At 54.5% G+C, this 21,756-nt stretch overlaps 4 protein-coding genes across 4 annotated transcripts; 3 read left to right on the forward strand and 1 right to left on the reverse strand.

Moving 5' to 3' along the window:
* The first annotated feature begins 4,644 nt into the window (after positions 1 to 4,644).
* On the forward strand, positions 4,645 to 5,166 carry BDP55DRAFT_657865 (uncharacterized protein). The gene has a single exon (XM_060574437.1). It carries the CDS (start codon positions 4,862 to 4,864, stop codon positions 5,117 to 5,119), a length of 258 nt encoding a protein of 85 aa, XP_060431545.1. The 5' UTR covers positions 4,645 to 4,861; the 3' UTR covers positions 5,120 to 5,166.
* A 7,246-nt stretch (positions 5,167 to 12,412) lies between these two features.
* BDP55DRAFT_726762 (BCS1 N terminal-domain-containing protein) lies at positions 12,413 to 14,514 on the forward strand (the record flags this gene model as incomplete). The annotated part of the gene is made up of 2 exons (XM_060579188.1): positions 12,413 to 12,931; positions 13,009 to 14,514. 2 exons carry the CDS (start codon positions 12,413 to 12,415, stop codon positions 14,512 to 14,514), a joined length of 2,025 nt encoding a protein of 674 aa, XP_060431546.1.
* A 175-nt stretch (positions 14,515 to 14,689) lies between these two features.
* BDP55DRAFT_70769 (RNA polymerase III transcription factor IIIC subunit-domain-containing protein) lies at positions 14,690 to 17,452 on the reverse strand. Its single transcript, XM_060578081.1, has 4 exons — positions 16,860 to 17,452; positions 16,468 to 16,804; positions 16,343 to 16,420; positions 14,690 to 16,295 (listed from the first exon to the last, which is right to left on the reverse strand). Exons 1-4 carry the CDS (start codon positions 17,118 to 17,120, stop codon positions 14,866 to 14,868), a joined length of 2,106 nt encoding a protein of 701 aa, XP_060431547.1. The 5' UTR covers positions 17,121 to 17,452; the 3' UTR covers positions 14,690 to 14,865.
* Positions 17,453 to 19,497: 2,045 nt separating this feature from the next.
* On the forward strand, positions 19,498 to 21,677 carry BDP55DRAFT_548436 (protein phosphatase 2A regulatory B subunit; the record flags this gene model as incomplete). The annotated part of the gene is made up of 5 exons (XM_060568840.1): positions 19,498 to 19,521; positions 19,592 to 19,942; positions 19,994 to 20,950; positions 20,997 to 21,295; positions 21,344 to 21,677. The coding sequence occupies 5 exons, from the start codon at positions 19,498 to 19,500 to the stop codon at positions 21,675 to 21,677; spliced, it is 1,965 nt and encodes a 654-aa protein (XP_060431548.1).
* Between the last annotated feature and the right edge of the window lie 79 nt (positions 21,678 to 21,756).

Below are 21,756 nucleotides of genomic sequence, written 5' to 3' on the forward strand. Positions count from 1 at the left end.
TCTCATTCTAGCCTGCGCTATTGCCGTGCCCTGGCCGTCTTTACTACTAACCAAAAGACCAGGGGGGTTAGAGGGCAGGTTTCAGTGCACGTCGGTGAGGCGGACGACAATCCGCACTCTTCACCGAATCACGCGTTGCTTTCCTCATGCTTGTACGACCTGAGCTGTCAGCTCAAACCACCGCTCCTGGAGCCACCAACCCGCATGGCCCCCGCGTCTCGTGTTGACGAAAAGTGATTGCGGAGTGGCCTCGAGACGATGTTCTCCTGAGCCAATGTGCCTAGTCACCTGAGGATGCCTTCACTTTCAGCCTAGGTGGCTTCGAGCCGAAAGCAGGGACCCCATCCCTCCTCAGAACCGAATTGGCTGATCCAGCTACACAGCATATCGCATCTTGTCTGCCTCACGCATGTCAGCAAGGATGGGGGGAATTTGGCCCCCTCGTGGATGGTGTTTATGAGCTGTCATATGCTAATCCTGTGTTTTCGACACCTTTTTTGGTAGCCCAGGCGAAGTCATCAAAAGATGGAACGGACTATGCAGCTTTTCCCTTTTGCTCATCCTGACCAGGTGAGTGAGAGTCGCTTGAGCAGGCAGCGACGTATGGGGAATGGAATCTGCGGCGGTCTACATCTGGCATGCTCGAGTATCAGGTACTTGTCGAGACAGCCTGCTGATAATGCTCATGGTTCATCAAGAAAGGCGTCGGGGTGCGGACTGCCACGTCACAAACGGGTGAGAGCTGATCCGTCGCTTTGTTTTCTTATTGTCTCTGGTTTCGAGGTCTTTTCTTTTTCCCTGATGCGTGTTGTTCTTTTGAGACAGGTCGGATCTGACACTCGTTGGACGCCAGGTCAGTAGCAGAGAGAGAAGGGCGGGCTTCGGTACCATTTGCTGTTGGCAGCGTTGCACTCAAACTGCTGAAAAGGCCGTTTGATCGTTACACGACTGCGATCGCCCATGGCGGACCATTTCGTGGGCCATTGGTTTTGACCAACCCCAAAAGCGTAGGCGGAACGGCGAAAGGCAGCGGAAGTGCCACCCGCAACAGCTGCCGGGAATAGAGGAACCATTCGACATGGCGCCTCCCGGCAAGACTACACGATGGGCGGCGGGACTCTCCTGCTCGACATCGGGGGTTTTCCCCTCTCAGGGGCCATGTACATCGGGTACCGGGATCGCGCGGTGGTCTCGATCGACACCAACCGCCTGGATGTTGGTGCCCCTATCTCCTTTTGGAGAGGGCATGTTAGCCATCATTGGGAAACTTCCGGCCCCCTTCCAAGGCCCCAGCCACCTCATCGACAAAAAGCACCCCCCCTGGCGATGATGGATGGCATTGTTCACGTGAGCATGGTCATTGGCAGGACAAAAAGGAGCGGGATGGGATCCTGCCGAACAGGTTCATTGCAAAGTCCATCGGGGAGCGGAGCAGCAGGGCAGGCATGCACTGCATTCCTACTCATGCAGAGCCTCACTTCTGATGTGAGAGTCGCATCGAGGCCCGGCGGTGCGGAGCGCGGAGCATCCCTCCCTCCCCTCCCTTCTTCCCTAGTGCTACTTCTTTCTTCAACGACACGTGCCGCGTGGTGAGCTTGCCTGATTACACGGCGGGAGTAATAACGGTAGGTCGCAGCAAGGCACGGACATTTGTCAACGGGAAGAGAAAGCACTAAAGATAACGAAGTGACGGGATACGCAAGAAACCATTTAGGGAATAATACGTGCTGATGAGAAAAAGGGGAGGCAGCCGGACCAGTGGCCGCGGGAAGCTTTGGGTGAGGGCAAAGCCACAGAAAAAGACCACCCAGCTTGGAGAGCTTTCCTGATGGAGGGTAGATGCAGGCCGGGGGGTCATGAGCAAGGGGCGACGAGGGTTCTGCGGGCTGGTCCTTCTTTAGCGAACGGTTCCCCTACACAGTAGTGCTTTCGTCAGCTTTTGTTGTAGCAACGGTTACACAGCGCCGTTATCGAGCAGGGGGGCGTGGTGATGGTGCCAATAGACTGCTATGGGGGGTATGTACTGGAGAGGCAGCCGTTTGGCAAGACTTGCCGAGGAGCGGCGCGCGGACGCGTCTAATCGAGGCAGGATGACAACTCCTTTTTGGGGATGGTTGACAGCAGGCGATGGAAAGAGGAGGAAGAGTAAGCTTCGATATGAGTCGACGTTGGACGACAGGTGAGGGATATGTCGGTGAGAGCGTTACACCTAACTGCTCACCTTGAAAAAGAGAGAGTGGCGTCGGGGCCGTCTGGGGGCCCTTGGGACCGTTGGCATGGGTTTTCTGGACAGGTCGGACAGGGGTTTGATGACATGGGTTGGGAGAGAGGCTGGCGGGGGCCGCTCTTCTACCTACACTACGGAGTACTGTGTATGCTCGGCACATGGATTGGGTGAACCTCTCTTTCCGGACCCTCGTCCGTCGACCGCACCCCGTTCGCCGCCGCCTCGCCGGCACGTTTACGTACAACGCAAGAGAGGAGCACCCCCCCCCCCCCCCCCCCCCCCCCCCGGTCCACTGCTTATGGGCGCACGGATAGCCCGGTGTTCTACAGATGCTTCGTGCCGGGATTCACGTGGGAATAGGGCGGCGGCGGCGTTATTGCGGAGGGAAAGAAGGGAAGGGGGGGTGAGGTGGTACGGGTACAGATGCAGATGCAGAGTCCAGGTCAGGGCCACGGGCGGAAGTTCTGATGGTTTGATATCAAAGCATGAAGGGGTTCGAGTGTCTTGCCGGCTCTTTGGGCGACGTCCCGGAACGGAATATGATTGCCCTTTTGCTCTCCTTGGGCAAAGAGTGATGCGAGGTTCATGTGAGGTGAAGTCAAGGCAAGGTCAGAGGTAATGCGGGTGAGGTAGCAGTAGGAAGAAGATTGAGCGTAGCTCGGAGCTCGGGAGTTTTGTTGGCTTGAGCTGCTGGGAGGTGCGGTTCTAACGCGGGATGTATCGTGAATGTAGATAAAGTGGAAGAAGTATCTTGAAAGTCACGAATGTCACTGATGTATGTGATACTGTTTGTCGCCATTTGCGTGGGTTGATGCTTGAAGCTATTTTGATATCTCCAAGTGCTGCCTTATCGGGAATGGTATCAATGTTTGTTCTTTGGAGTGTGGGTTGTCTGGATCTGCCTGGCATAAAGGAGGGTGTGTAGATATGTTGTGTGTGGGATGGTGATGGTCTTTGACGACGATGACTGGGGAAGGGTATTGATAGCCCGGATGTTTGCCGAGCATCCTGGGGAAAAGGCCATGAGACTGGGAGAAACTTGTGTTCGGTTGCTGGTAGATGCTTGCAGGGCGGCTGTAGTTGCTCATTCCTTGAGTCTAGGGGCCAGTGAGTGAGGCTTTTGGATTTCGGATATCAAGTTGCGACTTTTGCGTTGTCTGTCAACGGGCGTCAGAGGATCAGCGGGTGGCACTAGGATTTACGGGTTGATGATGTGAGCCTTTTTTGTGACCTGAGCCAGCCGTTACGCGCGTGTTAGTCCTGTCTATCTTGGGATCAACCTTGTGTCTACGTGGCGTGTAGGTATTCTTTTCGAGTCAGACAGGCGTGAGATCACAAACGAGGGGGAGAGAATATGACAGGCAAAGGGCAGCGGCCGCGAGACGGATAGAGATGAGGCACGGGTTGGACGATCAGGCGGTTGATGGCGCCATCTAGGTTGGACATTGTAAGAGAGAGAGAGAGAGAGAGAGAGAGAGAGAGAGGCCCCGTCGAGTCACCCAACGGCCGAGAGATGGATACATAGGCACGCAGGCTGGAAGAAGGCACGGAAGTAAGAGACGCAGAGACAGAGTGGGATAGTGTACGAAGTACTTCATACGGGTAGTGTATGTGTGTGTGTGAGATGTCGGCTAGGGGGCATGTTCACCGGTATGGGGATACATTGTGGAGCAATGGAGAGCTTGTGTGGGTATTTTGGAAATATGTGGGAACGGAGGGGGATTGTTTTGGATGCCGTGGACGGTTCGTTCTTGAAGATTGTGAGAGGGAATTTGTCCCCGTTGGACTGTGTAATTGGCAAAGTCCAGTCTGCTTCTCGTGGGGTCGTTTTCTGTTTCTGTCTGACGTTTTGACTCGAGTGGTCTCGGCGAAGTTGTGGTTGATGCTCGGGGAGGGAGAGTGACCGTTTCCCCCGTTGGTGCATGGAGCTTGGGGGGTGCGTCGTTCCAAAGTGGAGATCATGGGCAACCTTCGAAGGCGAGGTTTCCCATGCTTTTGGCGAAGTTTGCTGGGAAGGACGTGACATGATGTCTGATGCGGTTGGGGATCATGTCGGGGACGGAGGACACAGGTAATGGATCATGGTGCTCCATGAGCTCGCGTGGGAGGCCGTTGAACGCATGGCTCTTGGTACATTTTGATTTTTTAGTTGGAAGATGCTAGATGGAGTCACCACTCCCTCATGGTCCGAGATAGAGATTGGATTCTGCCCAGATCGATACACACCCGTCTATCCTCGTCGTCTAGAGACTGGGGCTTTCCATGTGTGGTATATGGCGTAGCTTGAGGAAACGCACATGTGAATTGAGCAAGCCGAGGTGGCTCAGCAATGCTACTACAGAAGTGTCTGAACTTCTGATTACCACCAAAAAGTTCGCTTATCTATATGTCTTTACAGTTTATCTAGCTTTCCTTGCAGATTTCGATATTGATCCGTAGCGTTGGGGATCCGCATTCGAGGCAACAGAGGGGGACATTAGGGAGGAATAGACTCGGGCGATCAATGTATTCGGTGCGCTTAATCTTGCATGTCCTTACCTTGCCGTTGCTCCCTACATTGATAGCCGGGTTTGCTAAGGTTTTCTGACATCCCCAAATGCCGTTGCCGAGCGATATTGACGAGATGCGGAGGAGATGAGATGTCGCATAGTATGGTCGGGTCTGGTACTTGTAGCCCTGGTGGGAGATGAGATGCCATGGTTCATGGGTGTCTATACAGATGAACTTGCGGTCCAACTGCAGACTCTGTGGGCTTTCCCAGAAACAAGGACCGGGACGGCGGAACCGGAGGGTTTTCCATCACTTCTCCCCAAAATGATGTGGTATGATCGCGGTGGGTTCAGTGGGAAAGGCTGTGGGATCGTTGATGAAGCATGTAGATTGCGACCTTGAGGGCATTGCGTCCCTTTGCCGTCGTGAATGGGCCCATTGACATGTCTTGGCTCGCGTGTCTGACTTTCTAACGCAGAAGACTGCTCCCAGTCTCATCCTCGTGGTTCAAGCGGTCTGGTGGCGCATGGTAAGAAGCTACGGAGTACATTTTTGCGTTCGTCTATTGTGAATGCTTTGCTAGAGTATCCTTGGCCGCGCGGCTGGCTTGGACGGATGATCCTGCCGGGATGCTGTATATCTGAAGGGGACTTGAGATGTAGAGGTTCACGGCGCTTTCGGCCGTTATTCTGATGGGGATAGCTTCCGTTCAAAGGCTGGTGTAAGACCCGGCGGCCGACTCGAGTTTGATTTTCATGTCCAATTGTCTCAGTGAGTAGCATGTCTCGAGAACATCAGTAAGAGAGTGCACATTGTCCGAGGGAGGGTACGGGAGTACACAATCCAACACGCAAGTTTGCCTACGTAAGTTGACGCGTTGGCGTGTTTCGTTTGAGCGACGACGACGAGTAGGGGAGATTAAACGGAGTCTTGTGTAGATGGAGGTCTCTACTCTCCCATCGGCAATGAGTCTAGCGGGGATGAGGGATCATGGGGAGGTTAGGGAAGCGGACTGGACTGGGATCATGGGTTGAGGTTTTTTTTTGCGTGTGGTTGCTCGGTTCGATGGCCTGCTGTGGTTACGCTCATCGACGGGATGTGGAGCCCACGATGTTGCAGGAGGGGGCGGATGTTGGCATGTATGAGTGATACCGGGGGTGTGGAATGGGGTTTGTCTTTTGGTGGAGGGCGAGAGAAGTGGAAGCGAAAAAAGGGGAATATGTTTGAGAGTTATTAATGTCTTTGGGTCAACGGTCGACGATGTGGGTTTTCGGAGCATTCTTTTGATGACGGGTTGGAGTGGGCACGGGGGCTTGGATTGACGATGTGTGGCTAACGGAATAAGAATATCGACGGACGTTTGGGTTTGATGGAAAGATCAGAGGGTGTTCATGTAGGCTGGATTGGGGGATTTTCCTGACGGGGATCAATGGGTCATTGAAGTTCCATTGAGTTTTGGGATAGTTGGGGTTTATCAAGAAGACTAGGCTAGTTCGTCCCTGAAACTGTTGGTTTGTAAATTGCGAAAAAAGAAAAAAAAAAGGGTCAAGTTTGCTTTTTGGATCGGATGGCAGAAGTTTGTCCTCGGAGTATTTTTACTTTCTTCTTTTAGAAAGGGGGAGCAGTGGAAAAAGAAACAACCCAGACCCGGTCTAGACCTCAAAGACTGAATTTGATCCTTGCGGGAGTTGTAAGATGGAAACGAGATGGTTGACTCGGATGGACTGATGATGTGCTGACTTGAATTGGCCCTTGTGATACTTCGCTCAGGTTGCAATAGCCGGATTGCCATGGTGAAGGTTTCTTGTCTTCTGGGCCTTGCTTTTTGGGGAACTCGATGCGAAGTATGTGAAAGATAACGGATGGAAAGGTGCCGATCGGGAGACATCATCGACTGTTTGCTCGTCGATATAGACACTCCGTCTGGATCAACCAGGTCACGGTGGGATTCGTAGAGAGTTTCACGGCGCGGACTTCACGTCATGGTGGACCTATGGTTTGTCTGCGATGCATCGAGCAGACTTGCTTTGGTGTAAGACAGTCCGGTAAGGGGGCATTCTCGCATACTGATGTGTTATGTTGATGACTACGAAGCCGTCAATGCCTGAGTTGCCATTTGCATCGATGAAGATCAGAGAAGGCAACGAGTTCGGTGTTTCAGGGGAGCTGCGATGTCCGATTGCCGTTGCTCCGAGTCTACTTGTGACGCGGCTGTAAGAGTTGCTCGACCTGTCGAGTGTATGGAGGTCAACCATGAACCCCTCGAATGGAGGCATCTTTCACATTCAACAAGTGTGGTGAGCGGCTCGTTGTTGTATCACACGTGCCGAGCTTGAACGTGTCCAAGATTACACAACTTCGTAGTTGTTGATATGGCCCTGATTGAATATGAACACCCCAACAGGCGGTCTTACGTATGAAAAAATGTGTATCAAGGTGACATACTGCTGTACCCGAATCCGGGCAAGAACAGCGAGAGATATCCTCGCCAGCGAGTACCTGAGCATCTAACTCCTCATAGCCGGTGTGTAGGTTTCAGCTTTGATTTGGCTTTTCAAGTCAACAAACGAGATCTGGTCAACTTGAAATCGAGGTCCGTCTGCTGAATAGGAGTCTCTGAGACTAGATGGTGAAATTTACAGAGCCTTGATGAATGGCATTTGCAGAGAGTCTGTCTCGCAAAAACATGGTAGAAACCACGTCTTCGAGGGGCTGCCCGCACTGAAAAAAACCTAAAAGGTTTCTTCTCAGAGATACAGACTCCCTCCACGTATACCATTAATACCAGTTTCCAAGTGTTGCTGAAAAGCCGACAGTCCCTCTTTTGGTCCTGCCTGCCTTTGGGTGTAAAATGAGTATATGGCTACTTGATGATTCCTTGGCAGACGTATAGGATTGTCTTTCGCACTCTCCGACTCCCTTTGACATTGATGCTCCAGTGAATACTAGGCGGACAAGGGGGGCCTCGAGATGCCCAGGGAAATACAACTGATAATCACTAGTCTTACCATCTCCAGCCTCATTCCGACTACTTTCTCATCTCGTTGCTTCGTCTCATCACCACATTGGGCTGACATCTTGTTCGACCCCTTCTGCAACGCCTACTCAACACCGGCGTCAATTATCAATCAATCACAAAGGCGGTTTTTAACCCATATCCACGGACGTAAATATAGGGGGCAGCGGCGCTGTATATTCCTCATCAGGTACAGCCACGGACCTCTAGTCTCGAGATTCTTTCTCACTATATCAAGAAGTGGCAAAGGCTCTACAGGGCATTCCGTCTTAGATCTAGGATAAGATACTCACTCGTGGTGATGACCAATTCATGGTATGTCACAGGACTGGAGCAAGAAGCACGCGAGTTTCAAGAGTGCAAGTGTCTGGCAATATGAAGGACGTACCGGCCTTACTCGACCTCATCAAGGTTGAATGCGAGGTTAGAGCATGTCGTATATTAAAGGAGGTCAACATGCCAACGTCCCGGTCATCAAACCTTCCTTGATATGGATGCCCTCCACGAAGGACATACCAGTTTGGCAAGTCTCCAAGTGTGGAGCTGGCTATATCTTTCTTAATGACCAAAGAGAGATCTGCGATGGTGCCCGAACTTTGCGGAAGAGCTGAGAGGAGCTCGAGCTGCCAGCTTCTCTCTCTAGGTAGGAGGGGAGGCGAGAGATCTACGAGGATTCTTGACCCTGCTACAGCGTCGGCTAGCAGTAGAAAAATCTTTTGTGATCTTACGTCGCTCCAGAAGAACCCTAACCATGAATCCACCGGTCTTCTTTGTATGCATCGCGGCAAGCGAAGCATCTCTGAAGTCACGACGCTTTTTCAGATCGGTCTTATGGTAGACCGGCGTACGTTCAGTAGCTTCGCACGGTGACCGGGTTAGGGGGATTTGGTAGTCCTGGAGAAAATCTTCACCCTGGGGGGAGGGTGGCCGTGATGAAGATTGGCCGCGGACAACTCCAAGCCGTAAACACTCCTAGCTCCGGCATCCATGGGCAGAAGCCGCTGCCCGTCTACGAGTCGAAGAATACATGGGCTTCGTCTACGACGCGCACTTCAATTTGGGCGTGTGACTTGAGGCGTGATGTATAGGCCTTCCAAGCGGCGCCGCCGAGGTGCTCAGGCGAGACGATAACAACCGTGGGTGTCACTGATTGGGACGCAGAGAAAGTTTTTTCCCACTGCATACCCTCCCGTCAGGACGTATACTCCATAGAATACCTGGCAGAGTATGAGAGTTCGTGGACGGTCGAGGGAGCAAATGAGGCTGATCTCGACTACTAGCCCACGCCGGTTATACGCTCCTGGCTATGTGGCTAATCTGCGAAGTCCTAGACCAAGGCCCGCGACGCCGATGTCTGTCGGAAGGCATCCAACTCGCATGAGAAGTAACTCAGAGGTCAGATCGAACTCCAGAAGGCGAGGTTCCAAGAACACGCCCGGCGCAATGAAGACCAGATTGGCGTGTTGTACACCAATGTCAGGACACTCCAGCGAAAGCAAGACAATCCCAGGATGTGTGTTCGGCTCCGGCACTCCACGAATTTCGTTGAATTCCCCGGCTTGGTCGATGGCTGGTGAAGAGTGTGACTTTGGTGGTCAGATTGTGCTCTTTTTTATGAACTCCGTAGATGGCTTGGCGCCCGCTCGGAGACCATGGTCATCAGCAACCAGTCTACAGCATTTAGCGGGCGGGAGGGAAGAAATGCGAATAGCGAGTTAAAGAATGCCCTGATTCGGATCGAGTTCATGAGATTCGAACATAATACCCAGGCAGGAGAACCTCGTAGGTTGGACGAGGTAGTACCCTAGGACAGAGATGTTTTTTTTTTTGGTAGTCGCCCCTCCCTGTCTGCGAAGAAGAATCGCTTTCGAGCAAGCCTCTCATGGTAGGCCTGGATATCACTGTGACAACAAGCAAAAGGATATTTGCGAGGTGAATGTAGAGCGGTGAAGGCCCTGGTAGCAATGCCGAAAGTAGCTGAAGCTGATGACTCTCTGTCCGGGTCAAGGAGGTAAATCGACAGATGCCATGAAGCGTGTTGTCCAAGCTCCCAAGATGTTACCAAAGCCCCAAAGACTAGAAGTGATGTCTTTTCCGTAGTCTCTACACCTGGAAGCTCAGTAGAACAAAGGAAGCCCCGCCACTTTTGGTACTCGCCCAGAGTCCAGTAGTAGTTCTCGGATCGCATGGTGGTGCACAAAGTAGGTCTACCGCGAAAAAGCCGTACTGTCATCACGTTCTTGTGGCACGGGGAGATCAGTGTCGTCGCTAAATGAACTTCTTGGGAAAGCCCCAGAAGCTCGACATGCCGGACGTCGAGCAATTGTGGTTCAGATGCCGGAGACGGCTCTGACGACCGGAAATCTCCAGTCATCCAAGGCCAAACATGTCACCTCTGTTCACCCCTTGAGCAAATGCCCATTCTGGTACCCCCCCGTATCGACGTTGAAGTAGTTCTTCGCGAAGTGGACCTAATACGAAGTCGAGCACTCACAATGACTCGTGAATTTCCATGGTAGAACACGCGTATCGTGCCCTCGGATGCGTTCTTGGGGCGTTTTCAGGGTCTTTAGGGCCGTGTAGGTCTTAAAGAGTTCCACTCGGAAGATTAAGGACGACTCGCGTGCGCCCTACCCCTTGAAGCAGTTGTACTTTCAACCAACTACGGAGTACTCTTCTTTGCCTTGACTGGTCCCTTTCACAATACGAAAAATAATCAGGTACAGGTGTAGAGAACATTTTATGAGTAGCTGCGGATACAAGTATCCTGTAGTCACTCTATTTAAGTTTGATAGACTTAGTTGTGATCTACACAAGTACGGCTGCGTTGAGTTGACAGAGGGAAGTGGGAGCAACCGCAACCCAATGAGTTCATATAAAAACGCGTCGATTCACAGGAACTAACACATTAGACTCAAAAGTTACTGCTATACATCCAAAACCTAAGCAACTCTATCTCTACATCTCCCCGCCTCTCTCCCCCCGCTGGGTCAACATGAAGTTCACCACCGCCCTCTTCGCCCTTGGCGTCGTCGGCGTCCAGTCGATGGAGCTCATCAGCGAAGACCCGCTGTGCAAGTACGAGAAGCTCAGCGTCGCGGCGTGGTACAACTGCAACGACGCCAACGGCGGCAGCGACCCCTATAAGGACTCGGACTGCGATATGCCCTGCGCACGGGCTGGGAGGAACGAGGGGGGCAAATTTAAGCATGTTAGCAATAACTGGGGTGGCGACAGATGCGCGCTGCAGTGTTATCTCAAGTAGATGGGAGTATAATGAAACATGGTGAGTGCAGTGTAAAGAAATCGAGCGCATCAAGCTGATGGAAGTGGGCGAACAGGAGTGACTAGGGACTTGAGAAAACCTGTTGGATTTGGCATTGGGAGGCGTCCGGATCATTGCTCATGCTGATGGAAATATTTACCGCGAAAGAATAGTCAGATTTGCGATTTTGCCATATGATATAACCTCATTGTGCCAGTTTGCTTCATCGTTCGGCAGCCGGGAGGTCAACAGGGTCCGGGCCGGCTGCAGTAGCCACCGGCGCCGAGTAAAATGGACCGTACCCGACAGTGCCGGCCGTTGTGGGTACCGTGACCCGGGTAAGACGGCATCTGCCTGAGGCCTCCACTAGCAGAAGCATGCAGTAACGGCCAGTAACGGCCCAGCGCCCTTAGCCACACGGGCCTTGAAATGCGGCGGCCTCAAGCCCGCCACTGCGCGAGTGTTGTTCCCAGGGGGTGCTGGACCCTGTCAACGTTGACTCTTGCAACTTCTCTTCGTATCTTTCGCCCCCTTTTAGCGTCAACAGAGAGATACTCAAGACAATGCAACTCGGTCTTGAACTTGCACCCCCCTCGGAGCCGAATTGTTTGCCATCCCAACTCTGATGAAAAGTCACTGTAGTTGCTGGGATGTCTGTGTCTCAGTCTTGCGAAGATCTAGATCTTATGAGTCACATGTGACTTGGTTGATTCGCAAGTTGGCTACCCCGGACATGACACTCCAACTGCAAATGCAACCTTGATTACTGGTACAGCAGCACAGGTTCTCTTCCACTGTCTGCCGCGAATGTGGACTCTCTTGCGTCTGCTAGGCTAGACCAATCGATTCTTATCCCGAGCATGACATGCTTACGGTAGTTGCAGGCTTACAGCAAACTACTGATGACGTTGACGCATCGACGTACACTCCCCCACACTCCTCACGTCTCTGTTGTAGTCACCTGTTTAGAGCCATTGCATCGGGTCAATCACAGAGCCGCAAATTGGTCGTAGTCTGGTTCAACATGGCAGAGGCCGTGAAATTCATTCGCCACTCCAGGCAACTCTGCTTACCTCCGCAGTCTCGGATTCCGACTCTGTCAGACTCTGCAGAGTCGACTGCAAGGCTACAGTGTGGCGCGTACTCTTAGTTGCTCTGTTATGCAAAGGACTTTTCTCGTTGTACAGTGTCTGTCTGGATTAGGCACGAATACGACGATTGCCTAACTAGATACGCGGCTCACTCGAGTTGCCTCTTTCAACGTCCACTCTTTGAATCCACAACTCTACTACTTCTGCCTCTGGCGCCTAGTTAGTCTCTGTCAACGTATATAAACAAGCAGGGCGTCTGCAATCCATCTTGTCAACCCAAGCAATCCCATTGCCACCCAATCGCCATGATAGACCTAAGCAAGATGGACTTTTCAACCCTCTTCAAAGGCAACCTAACTGCCATGGCGGAGAACATGACGGGCGGACGAGGCTACGCAGCAGGCAACAACAAGATGATGGAGAGCCTGCTGCCCATGCTCGGCGGACAGTTCAACCCCGTCGTCCGCTCCCTAATGCTCCTGTACCAAATGATCGGCTCCAACCTCGGCATCGACCCGACGCTGATCCTGACGCTCGCGGGTTTCTTCTGGGCCGCGAACCGCGTCATCCGCCAGGCCTACGGCGCCATCTTCCGTCTCATCCAGGACAATTTCATGAGCTCCATCCACATCTCGAGCACGGACGAGATTTACACGCACATGATGAAGTGGTTGGCGCTGCAGCCGCTGATGGCGAGTTCCCGCTCGCTGACGGCCGAGACGGTGAGTAAGACGGCGTGGGAGGAGGAGGAGGAGCTCGAGGCGCTGCAGACGAGGACGATTGCCGGGAGCGGGAGCGGCGCGACGGAGTTTCTCAACTTTTCGAATCAAGAAGCCAAAGCTGTGAGTCCCCCCTTCTGCCCCATCAACATTTCATACGAGGTCCGTTTACAAGAACGCAACTAATACTGAATCACAAGCCCCCGCGATACGTTCCCGCCGTCGGCGTCCACGGCTTCTGGTACAAGAACCGCTACTTCCGCCTCCACCGCAAACAACAGTCCGTCTTTGACGGCGAATCAAACTACGGCACGTTCCGCAAAGAAGAAGACCTCATCGTCTCCTGCTTCGGCCGCAACCCGTTGCCCATCAAGGACCTCCTCCGCTTCGTCAAAGAATTCTACTACCAGGACCACTACGCCCGTACAACCATCAAACGGCCTAGCCCGGCGCCGATGCGCCGCTACGGAGGACGGTACAACTGGAGCCAGGTCGCCAACCGGCCCGTCCGGCCGATGCGCACCGTCGTGCTGGATCCGCGGCAAAAAGCGCAGGTCATGGCTGACATGAATGAGTACTTGCACCCCGCGACGCCGCGGTGGTACGCGAACCGCGGGATTCCGTTACGGAGGGGGTATTTGTTTTACGGCCCGCCAGGGACGGGGAAGACGAGTTTGTCGTTTGCGCTTGCGGGCGTGTTTGGGCTCGATATCTTTGTGATTTCGCTGTTGGAGCCGACGTTGACGGAGGAGGATCTGGGGACGCTATTTAATTCGCTGCCGAGGCGGTGTGTTGTTCTGCTAGAGGATATTGATACCGCGGGTCTCGCGCGTGTCGAAGATGAGGCTGATGGCTCTGGTGGTGGTGCTGCTGCTGCCGGGGGCCCCAACGGCACGAAAGAAAGTGACGACAAATCGAGCAACAGCAAGGACAACACCAAGGACGAGAACAGCAAGAAGGCCTCGGCAGCGACAAACAAAGACGACTGGAAAGTCTCGGACCTCGCCCGCGCCCTGAAGAAAGAATCCAAAGACGATAAAAAGGGCATCTCCCTCTCCGGGCTCCTCAACGCCATCGACGGCGTCGCTTCCCAAGAAGGCCGCATCCTCGTCATGACGACCAACAAGCCCGAATCCCTAGACGAGGCGCTCATCCGGCCCGGCCGGGTGGATCTGCAGGTCGGCTTCACCAACGCCACGCCGGCGCAGGCGACGGAGCTGTTTCAGCGCATGTACGAGGCTGACGGGGCGAGTCCGGCCAAGAGGGTTGACGGGCACGTGGCGCCGCCTACGAATCCCAAGCCGAGTATTGTCGTGAATGGGAGCGGGAATGGGAGTGCGGGTTCTTCGTCGAGTGCCACACCGTTGTCCGCATCAGCGTCTTCTACTCCTTCGGCTACGCAGTCTTCGTTCCCCCCTTCAACAGAGAACCCCTCGTCGTCGTCGTCGTCGTCGTCACCACAGGCAGAGGCGGCGGCGACAACAGCCGAGAAGAAGCGCCACGATTTCGACGGCGAGGAGCTGAGCCGCATCGCCGACGAGTTTGGCGCCCTGATCCCCGACGGCCTCTTCAGCCCGGCCGAGATCCAGGGATTCCTGCTGAAGCGGAAAAAGGATCCCCGGCGGGCGCTGCGGGAGACGGCGGCGTGGGTGGAGGGGATGAGGCAGCAGAAGGAGAATAAGACCAAGGTGCTTAGGGTGCAGTGAGGGTCTTTCTCTCTCTGTCTCCCCCTCTCGTGGTATCTCTCTCGCGGTGTCTCTCACATATACGTTTTGTGCGGTCTTCATTGCCGCGTCGGTTTGGCCTAGCAATTTTCTTTTTTTTTCTGTCTCCCGATCTGAGGCTTCTGGGAGTGCTTCAACGGAATACGGTAGCATAAGACATGGGCATGGGAATATATCCGAGATGGGGGATTCGGCCTAGTTTGTAAACAGCATAATACAGGATGACCCGTTGCCAGGACTTCTCTGCCTCAACTGTGAACCAAACCTAAGCCACTGTGATCATCTCTGGGCCGAGGGCTTACAATCACTTACATTGACATACTCCTATTCACATCAAGGCAGGACTTCCGAGGGATACGCCGCATCCACGTCCGTATCGCCAGGCTGGTCTGCAAACCGAACGCCGCGCCGCTCACGAGCACCACCATAGACGACTGGCTCTCCGACGAGCCCCTCATCGTACTCATCATACCTCTCACCGTCGTCGTCATACCCGTAGCCCTCTCCATCATCGTCCTCGTCACCGTACTCCTCCTCCAGCCCCTCCTCCAGCCCCTCCTCCTCCTCCTCCTCCATACCCTCATCAAGCCCAGGCACGGGTGCAAAGACCCGCCTCTTGGGTTCGTAATCTGCGTCGCCATCATAGTCAATGTCTTCCTCGCTGTCGTCCTCCTCACTGTCCTCCGCACTGAGCTCATCCTCCTTACCGGCAGCCTTGCGCCCCGCGGCGGCGGCGGCAGCGACACCCCGCGGCCCGTTAGACTTAGTGACGCGGTACGCGGTGCCCTTGCGCTTCTTCTTTGGCTCCTTGAACCGCCGGCCGTACAGCACGCGCTTCTCGGCGTCTGTGAGCTCGAGGTCGGGCAGCGGCACGTGGACGCTCGAGGAACCCGGCGGCGGCGTCGTGTCGCGCACCTCATAGATGCCGGCAAAGTCGTCGTCCGTGAGCTTGCGCCCAAACTGGATCGCAATCATCTTGGTCTTCATGATGCCCTTGACCTTGGCCCACGTGCCCTGGTGGTACCAGCCGCTGTTGTAGATGTCGACCTCGGGCCGCTGCGGCGCCGTGGCAAAGATGTTTGCAATCAGGGGATCCGTAATGTCGCAAATCTGCCAGACCTTGCCGTCGGTCCAGTAGGACTTGCCGTCAAAGACGTGGGACTCATGGTTGTCGCCCTGGGGCTGGCGCTGTTCGGTGCGCAGGCTGCGGATAGCGTGCCATGTCTCGCCAATGTGTCCAGCCTGGAGCTTGCGCATGTTGAAGATCATTGTCTGGTACGTTCGGAAGGAGGGATCGTTGCGCGGGTCGACACCGTACTTGATGATGGCATCGCGCCAGGGCCCGCCCCGGAATTGGTAGCCGACGTAGCCGACGCAGCGCTTCATGACGTTGGCGTTGCGGACGACGGACCCGAGCTTATTCATCAGGGACCGGCGCGTCCAGATGGGCCGCTCTTCCATCGCCTCCAGCATGCGGGCTATGCAGTAGGTGACCTCCTCGTCGGAGCCGTCGTAAGGGGTTTGCGGGCCAGGCGGAATGGGATATTGGTCTGCTTTGAGGAAGTAGCCGATGAGAGTGGGCAACTGGGTGTTGATGAGCTGGGCCTGGCCTGTCTGGTCGAGCTCGGTGCGGACATATGGGTTTTGGGAGTAGTTATAGATGAAGGGAAGCGTCATTGGCGTCCACACAGGCGGCGGCACGATGTCGACGTTTGGCCCCTTGTCGACGCCGTCAACGAACTTGAAGTCCCTCATCTTGTTGACTGTGGATGGTTAGATACGGCTCGGCCAGCGCTGAAGCTCGACTTACTGTCGCCAGGCATGACCTGGTTCATGAACCTCGAAATAAAAGGAGACTGCTCGAGGCCCCAGTGGAAATCCGCCATGCCTGTCTCTTGTCAGTCTGGGCGAACGAGCCGATATGGATGTCCTTACCTCGGAAGCGGTGGGTGTGTTTGATGACGCCGACGGCTTCTACACCGTAACTGTCGATGTTGTCTCGCATTTTCCGCCGCAAGAGCTTTGGATTGTCCAGCCTCGACCTGGAGTAAATCGCCTCGGCTGTCGGGCTGGCCCTGGGCACATCCCGCATGTCGACTTCACCTTCCCACGGCCCGTCCGTCCCTCGCTTCCTTTTCCTGCCGGTCCGCTTCGGAACCGTGACCTTCAAGACCACATTGTGGCTCGTAGCGCTGTGAGACATGATGGGCCTGCGGAAAGGGCTCTCTGGGTTGAGATAGAATGGGATTGTGTTGCGCTCACTGTCAAGGATCTGGACATGGCGTCAGCATCAGACCGACACCCTTCGATGACGCCGCGACACACACATTCTGAAAAGACGAGACGTTGCCAAACGCCTTTTCTGTCCGATCCAGGTTCATGACAATCATGGGAATTTCGACAGCGCCCATGGTCCTCTTGGGAATCGAGAATCGGGGTGCCGAGTTGCTGCCGTCTTTGCTGTATGGTGATGGGCCACTGCGCGTCTCTTTTGGGACCGCATCCACGGCGACGCCTTCTTGCGCCGTCTCATCATTAACGGGTTCGTCCTGGGTGTCCATGGCGACGGCTTGCATGTTGGGGTCCATCAACAGATTTGGGCTGAGGTTCGGTGGTGGTTAATTAGTCGGAGCCAATTGATTGGCTGCTTCCGACTTGGAAGCCGTGGAAGACTGTGTAATGGAAGATGTCTTAGGAGAAGCGCTTGGCGAGAACAAAGTCTAGGCCGAATGCCGTTCTGGCCACCCTGTGGCTGTCACTGGAATTTTGATGCCGTCGTGAGCGACTGAGGTTGAATTGATGCACGGTGCGAAGTGTAGCCCGCCCCGAATGATCACAGCATTTTTAGCGGGTGCTCTGGGCGGCATGGAGTCCCTGCACTGTAGAGCTCGCGCAATGGCAGGCGCGATGGAAAAGGACAAAAAATTGTCACGAAGCTTACGAAGTGCATATTGCTAGGTTTGATGTGGCATCACTAAAGAGATATCAGATGAATGTCGTCTCAGACACATATAAGGATGTGAAAGACACGCGACAATTCTCCCATCAAGAACCCCATCAACTCTATTTACAGCGATGTAGAGTCTCACAGGAATGGAGACGGACGTATTCGCGTTTCAGATGGCTCAGCTGCCCTTTTTTCGTCCAATGTTGATCAGTTGTAGAGTTGTTCCCGAGGAACTGGGCGACGGTTGTTTCTGAGGCAGCTTGGGCCCCATGGTGATGTGATGATGCCCACATGGCGGGATGCGTCCCAAGGAGAGGTCCCTGCAAGGGCTAGCAGGTGACTTGCAGCGCTTTTAGTACATGCTGTACGAATATTATCCCGATGCGTAGCAGGAGTGATGTTATCACAGTGTGTGTCTGGTGTGGAATGACACGGCTCAAACGAAATGGGACCCTTTTTCTTCACTTTGGCACCTTGGGTGCGTGGCTTGGCAGTGTGTTGTCATGACCTTTGGCTCTGTTGTGCATTGTGATGTCTTTGTGTGGAGATGGTCTGTGGGGGCCAAGGAGGTGCAGTGACCCGACCCGGACCCGTCAAAAATCCTCCGGAATAACACTACGGCCGTCAGGAGAAATTGAGCTCCAGGGTCCAGCTCCCACTCCGCCAATTAGAGTTCGTCAAAGGTGAAGAGGCACCACTCCAAGCTGTCCAACCAGACGAGGGTGACTTATCTTACCTAATCCCAAAAGGATCCGTGCACAGCCACCAGTCTGAGGCAGTCGGTGGCAGTTGCCATCATTCGCAGTAGGGAGGTACCGAAGTCCATTTACCCCATCCGTTCTGCATAGCACCTGCGGTCCTTCACGCCTGCCGCTGCTGCTTCGTGCTGTCCTGCCCTGTTGTAACTTGTGGACCTCGCAGCGACTGTACTGTACTGTATCCTCAGTGTGCCAGTGTGCCAGTGTGCCAGTTCAACAGCCCAAAACCCACTCGCGGTTCCCACCCAATTCCTGCTAGGTGCGATTGTACGCTGAAGTCTGTCCAGTTAGGTTGCTGATGCAGACGGGAAGGGCGTGTCTCTCTCTCTGGAGTCCCAATGCGCATTCGCAACACCACTTCTTCTTCTTCCAAACCCATTCCGTCATTGAACAACTGTCAAATTTGCCTTATCTGAACCCTTTCGATCCCCTCGGATTCCAACTCCAACCCTACCCCCCCGCGTGAACAGCCCTCCCAGTGTCAAGGCCTGTTCCTGGCTGGCTGCCGCGCATCACTGGGCCGTCTCCAGCTGTCCACCAGCACCTCAGTCTCTCGCTCTCTACCTTAATATTTCCACCGCCGCTAGCACGTTAGGGGAGGTCGGCTTTCTGGTCCCGCGTCGTCGTCTCACACTTCACACCTGGGCCCCGCAAACAACTTCAGCTTTACCGACGATCCAGAGATTCCACCCCCCATCTACCTTCTCAAGAACCTCTCGCGTCTGGCTCTCTTCCTTTCGCTGCCCGATCGCTCAAAACTTCCCTTCATCTGCCAACTTTTGATGGGTCGTTCCCTTGTCGCAACTCACCTGCCAATCCGACACTCTAGCTCCCCCCTGCTCTTCGCATCCAGAAGCGACGCCTTCCTGACAACCCAACCCCAGCCCTCGCCGAGCAATAGCGACAGCGACAGCGACAGCGACGCTCACGCCCTCCTTTCATCATCACGTCGACATCGATCTGCCGACGCGCTCGCTACCACCTAGACTCCCACCGCGCCTACGCATCAACCTTTCATTCACTGCGCAGCTCACCATCCGGGCCGTCTACCAATCCGCCCGCATCGATTGCCCACATTCGACGACCCGGCCGATACTACCCTCTGCAGCACCACCTGCACCTCGACCGTCGTTCGCCCTGCGCTCCTTCATATCCCGAATTGTTGGACCTACGTCCATTGCGGTTTACTGTCTCTAGTTGCAGCTTTCGAGTCGGCGAGTCTGTCGCCTCACGGAGAGGGACACTACAGTGACGTCCACAATGAAGCGCTTCAGCCAGAGGGTGGTGAGTTCTCCGTCAATACCCGGGCCCCTGAAGCCCAATCCCGCTGTTGAACACGATATTGACAACCCAGCATGCTCAGCTCTCGCGCGGCAAAGACCCCAATAAGCCTAAGAAGAATAAGGACGCCAAAGATGGCACCGCATCCCCCGGCGGTGCTGGCTCAGGCCGTGATGCCACCCAGTCACCCAACCCGACACCCTCGTCCTCCACCACGAACCTCGCCGACGCCCGCAACAAGCCCCTGCCTCCTAACAACGCCGGCGGAGAGCACGGCACCGCGAACCAGCCCTCTCCATTGAGCAACCAGCAAGGTGCCGACCGATTCAGCTCTGCGGGTGCAGCCCAAGGTGCTAACGGTGGAGGTTCTCCAGGCCGTCATGGAACTTTGCCGCCCACTGTCATCATCAGCCCCAGTGCTCCGGTAAGACATCGTCATATTGTTGTTGATGTTGCTGATCGCTGACACTCTCAGCATGTCCCACCTCCCGGTGCAGCGGAGACCATGCCGCACGATCTCGCGCCCCCTAAGGCCGGCACCAAGTCGCTTATGTTCGATCGCCTCCACCAGACCCCCAAGGACGTCCCTGAGGGTCTGAGGACACCCAAGCGACAGCACTCTTCGAGATTCGACATCTCTGCTCACCGTGAGCTCGAGAAGCTTCCCGGCTTCCACGAGGTGCCCCCTAACCGCCGCCAGGAGCTGTTTATGCAAAAGATTGATCAGTGCAATGTCATCTTTGACTTTAACGATGCTAGCGGTGACATGAAGTCCAAGGAGATCAAGCGATTGGCGCTCCACGAGCTGCTCGACTACGTAGCTAACAACCGCCAAGTCATTACGGAACCAATGTACCCCAGAGTCGTCGAAATGTTCGCCAAGAACCTCTTCCGACCTATTCCCCCGCCGATGAACCCCCAGGGTGAAGCGTTCGATCCCGAGGAAGACGAGCCCGTCCTGGAGGTTGCATGGCCCCATATCCAGGTCGTTTACGAGTTCTTCCTCCGATTCATCGAGAGCCAGGACTTCAACACCAATATTGCGAAAGCCTACATTGACCACAGCTTCGTCCTCCAGCTCCTGGAGCTTTTCGATTCCGAGGACCCGCGCGAGAGGGACTTTCTCAAGACAACCCTGCACCGAATCTACGGCAAATTCCTCAACCTCCGGTCCTTCATCCGTCGCTCCATCAACAATGTTTTCTTCCAATTCACCTACGAGACGGAAAGATTCAACGGCATCGCCGAACTTTTGGAGATACTCGGATCCATTATCAACGGTTTTGCCTTGCCGCTGAAGGAGGAGCACAAGACCTTCTTGACAAGGGTGTTGATACCATTGCACAAAGTCAAGAGTCTCAGCATGTACCACCCTCAGCTGGCATACTGCATTGTCCAGTTCCTCGAAAAGGACGCGTCACTGACGGAAGAGGTGAGCCCCCCGGCCATTGCGTCGTGAACTGAACTAACATGTCTAGGTTGTGCTCGGCCTCTTGCGATACTGGCCCAAGGTCAACAGCACAAAAGAGGTGATGTTCCTTAACGAGGTCGAAGATATCTTCGAAGTCATGGATCCCGCCGAATTTGCCAAGGTTCAGGAGCCTCTTTTCCACCAACTCGCCAAGTCTGTCGCCAGCCCCCATTTCCAGGTGGCAGAGCGAGCCCTCTACTTCTGGAACAACGAGTACTTTTGCAACCTGGTCAGCGACAATGTTGAGATCATTCTGCCCATCATGTTTGCGCCGCTTTACGAAAACTCAAAGGGCCACTGGAACCGGTGAGTTACACACCCTCGATAGACATGGAACCCGCTAACCATCCACAGCACCATTCACGGCATGGTATACAACGCCATGAAGCTGTTTATGGAGATCAACCCCCAACTATTCGACGATTGCTCTCACGACTACACCGAGCAGCAGAATAGTGCCGCGGCCAGAGAAGCCTTGCGCGAGAGGAAATGGGCCTCAATTTCAGACCAGGCTGAGCAAAGGCGATCGGCAAACGGCGCACCGACTGCGGGTAGAGCCCACGCCGGATCCCTCTCCCGCGTTGACGAAGTTGATGGCACCGAGGACAACCAGAAGCGACTAGATTCTCTTAAGCTGCAGGATGGAGATCGCAGGGATCGTCGGCAAGAGCAACAAGACTCGGTATGATCAGCCCACAACCACGCATGATTTTACTCGTGTCATTTGCCCCTGCTAGGCCTACCTTTGCGCTGCTTTCTGTTCGTGA

This window comes from Colletotrichum godetiae, assembly GCF_030913485.1.
Source record: "Colletotrichum godetiae strain CBS 193.32 chromosome Unknown BDP55scaffold_13, whole genome shotgun sequence".
In the NCBI taxonomy this organism is placed as follows: domain Eukaryota; kingdom Fungi; phylum Ascomycota; class Sordariomycetes; order Glomerellales; family Glomerellaceae; genus Colletotrichum; species Colletotrichum godetiae.

What these genes read in the sequence shown, in the direction of transcription:
- BDP55DRAFT_657865 (XM_060574437.1), top strand. Translation starts at nt 4,862, where the DNA reads ATGAGATGTCGCATAGTATGGTCGGGTCTGGTACTTGTAGCCCTGGTG.
- BDP55DRAFT_70769 (XM_060578081.1), bottom strand. Translation starts at nt 17,120, where the DNA reads ATGGACCCCAACATGCAAGCCGTCGCCATGGACACCCAGGACGAACCC. An exon ending in ACACACCCACCGCTTCCGAG is followed by an intron (nt 16,421 to 16,467) that starts GTAAGGACATCC and finishes GACAAGAGACAG; the next exon opens with GCATGGCGGATTTCCACTGG. An exon ending in CCAGGTCATGCCTGGCGACA is followed by an intron (nt 16,296 to 16,342) that starts GTAAGTCGAGCT and finishes AACCATCCACAG; the next exon opens with TCAACAAGATGAGGGACTTC.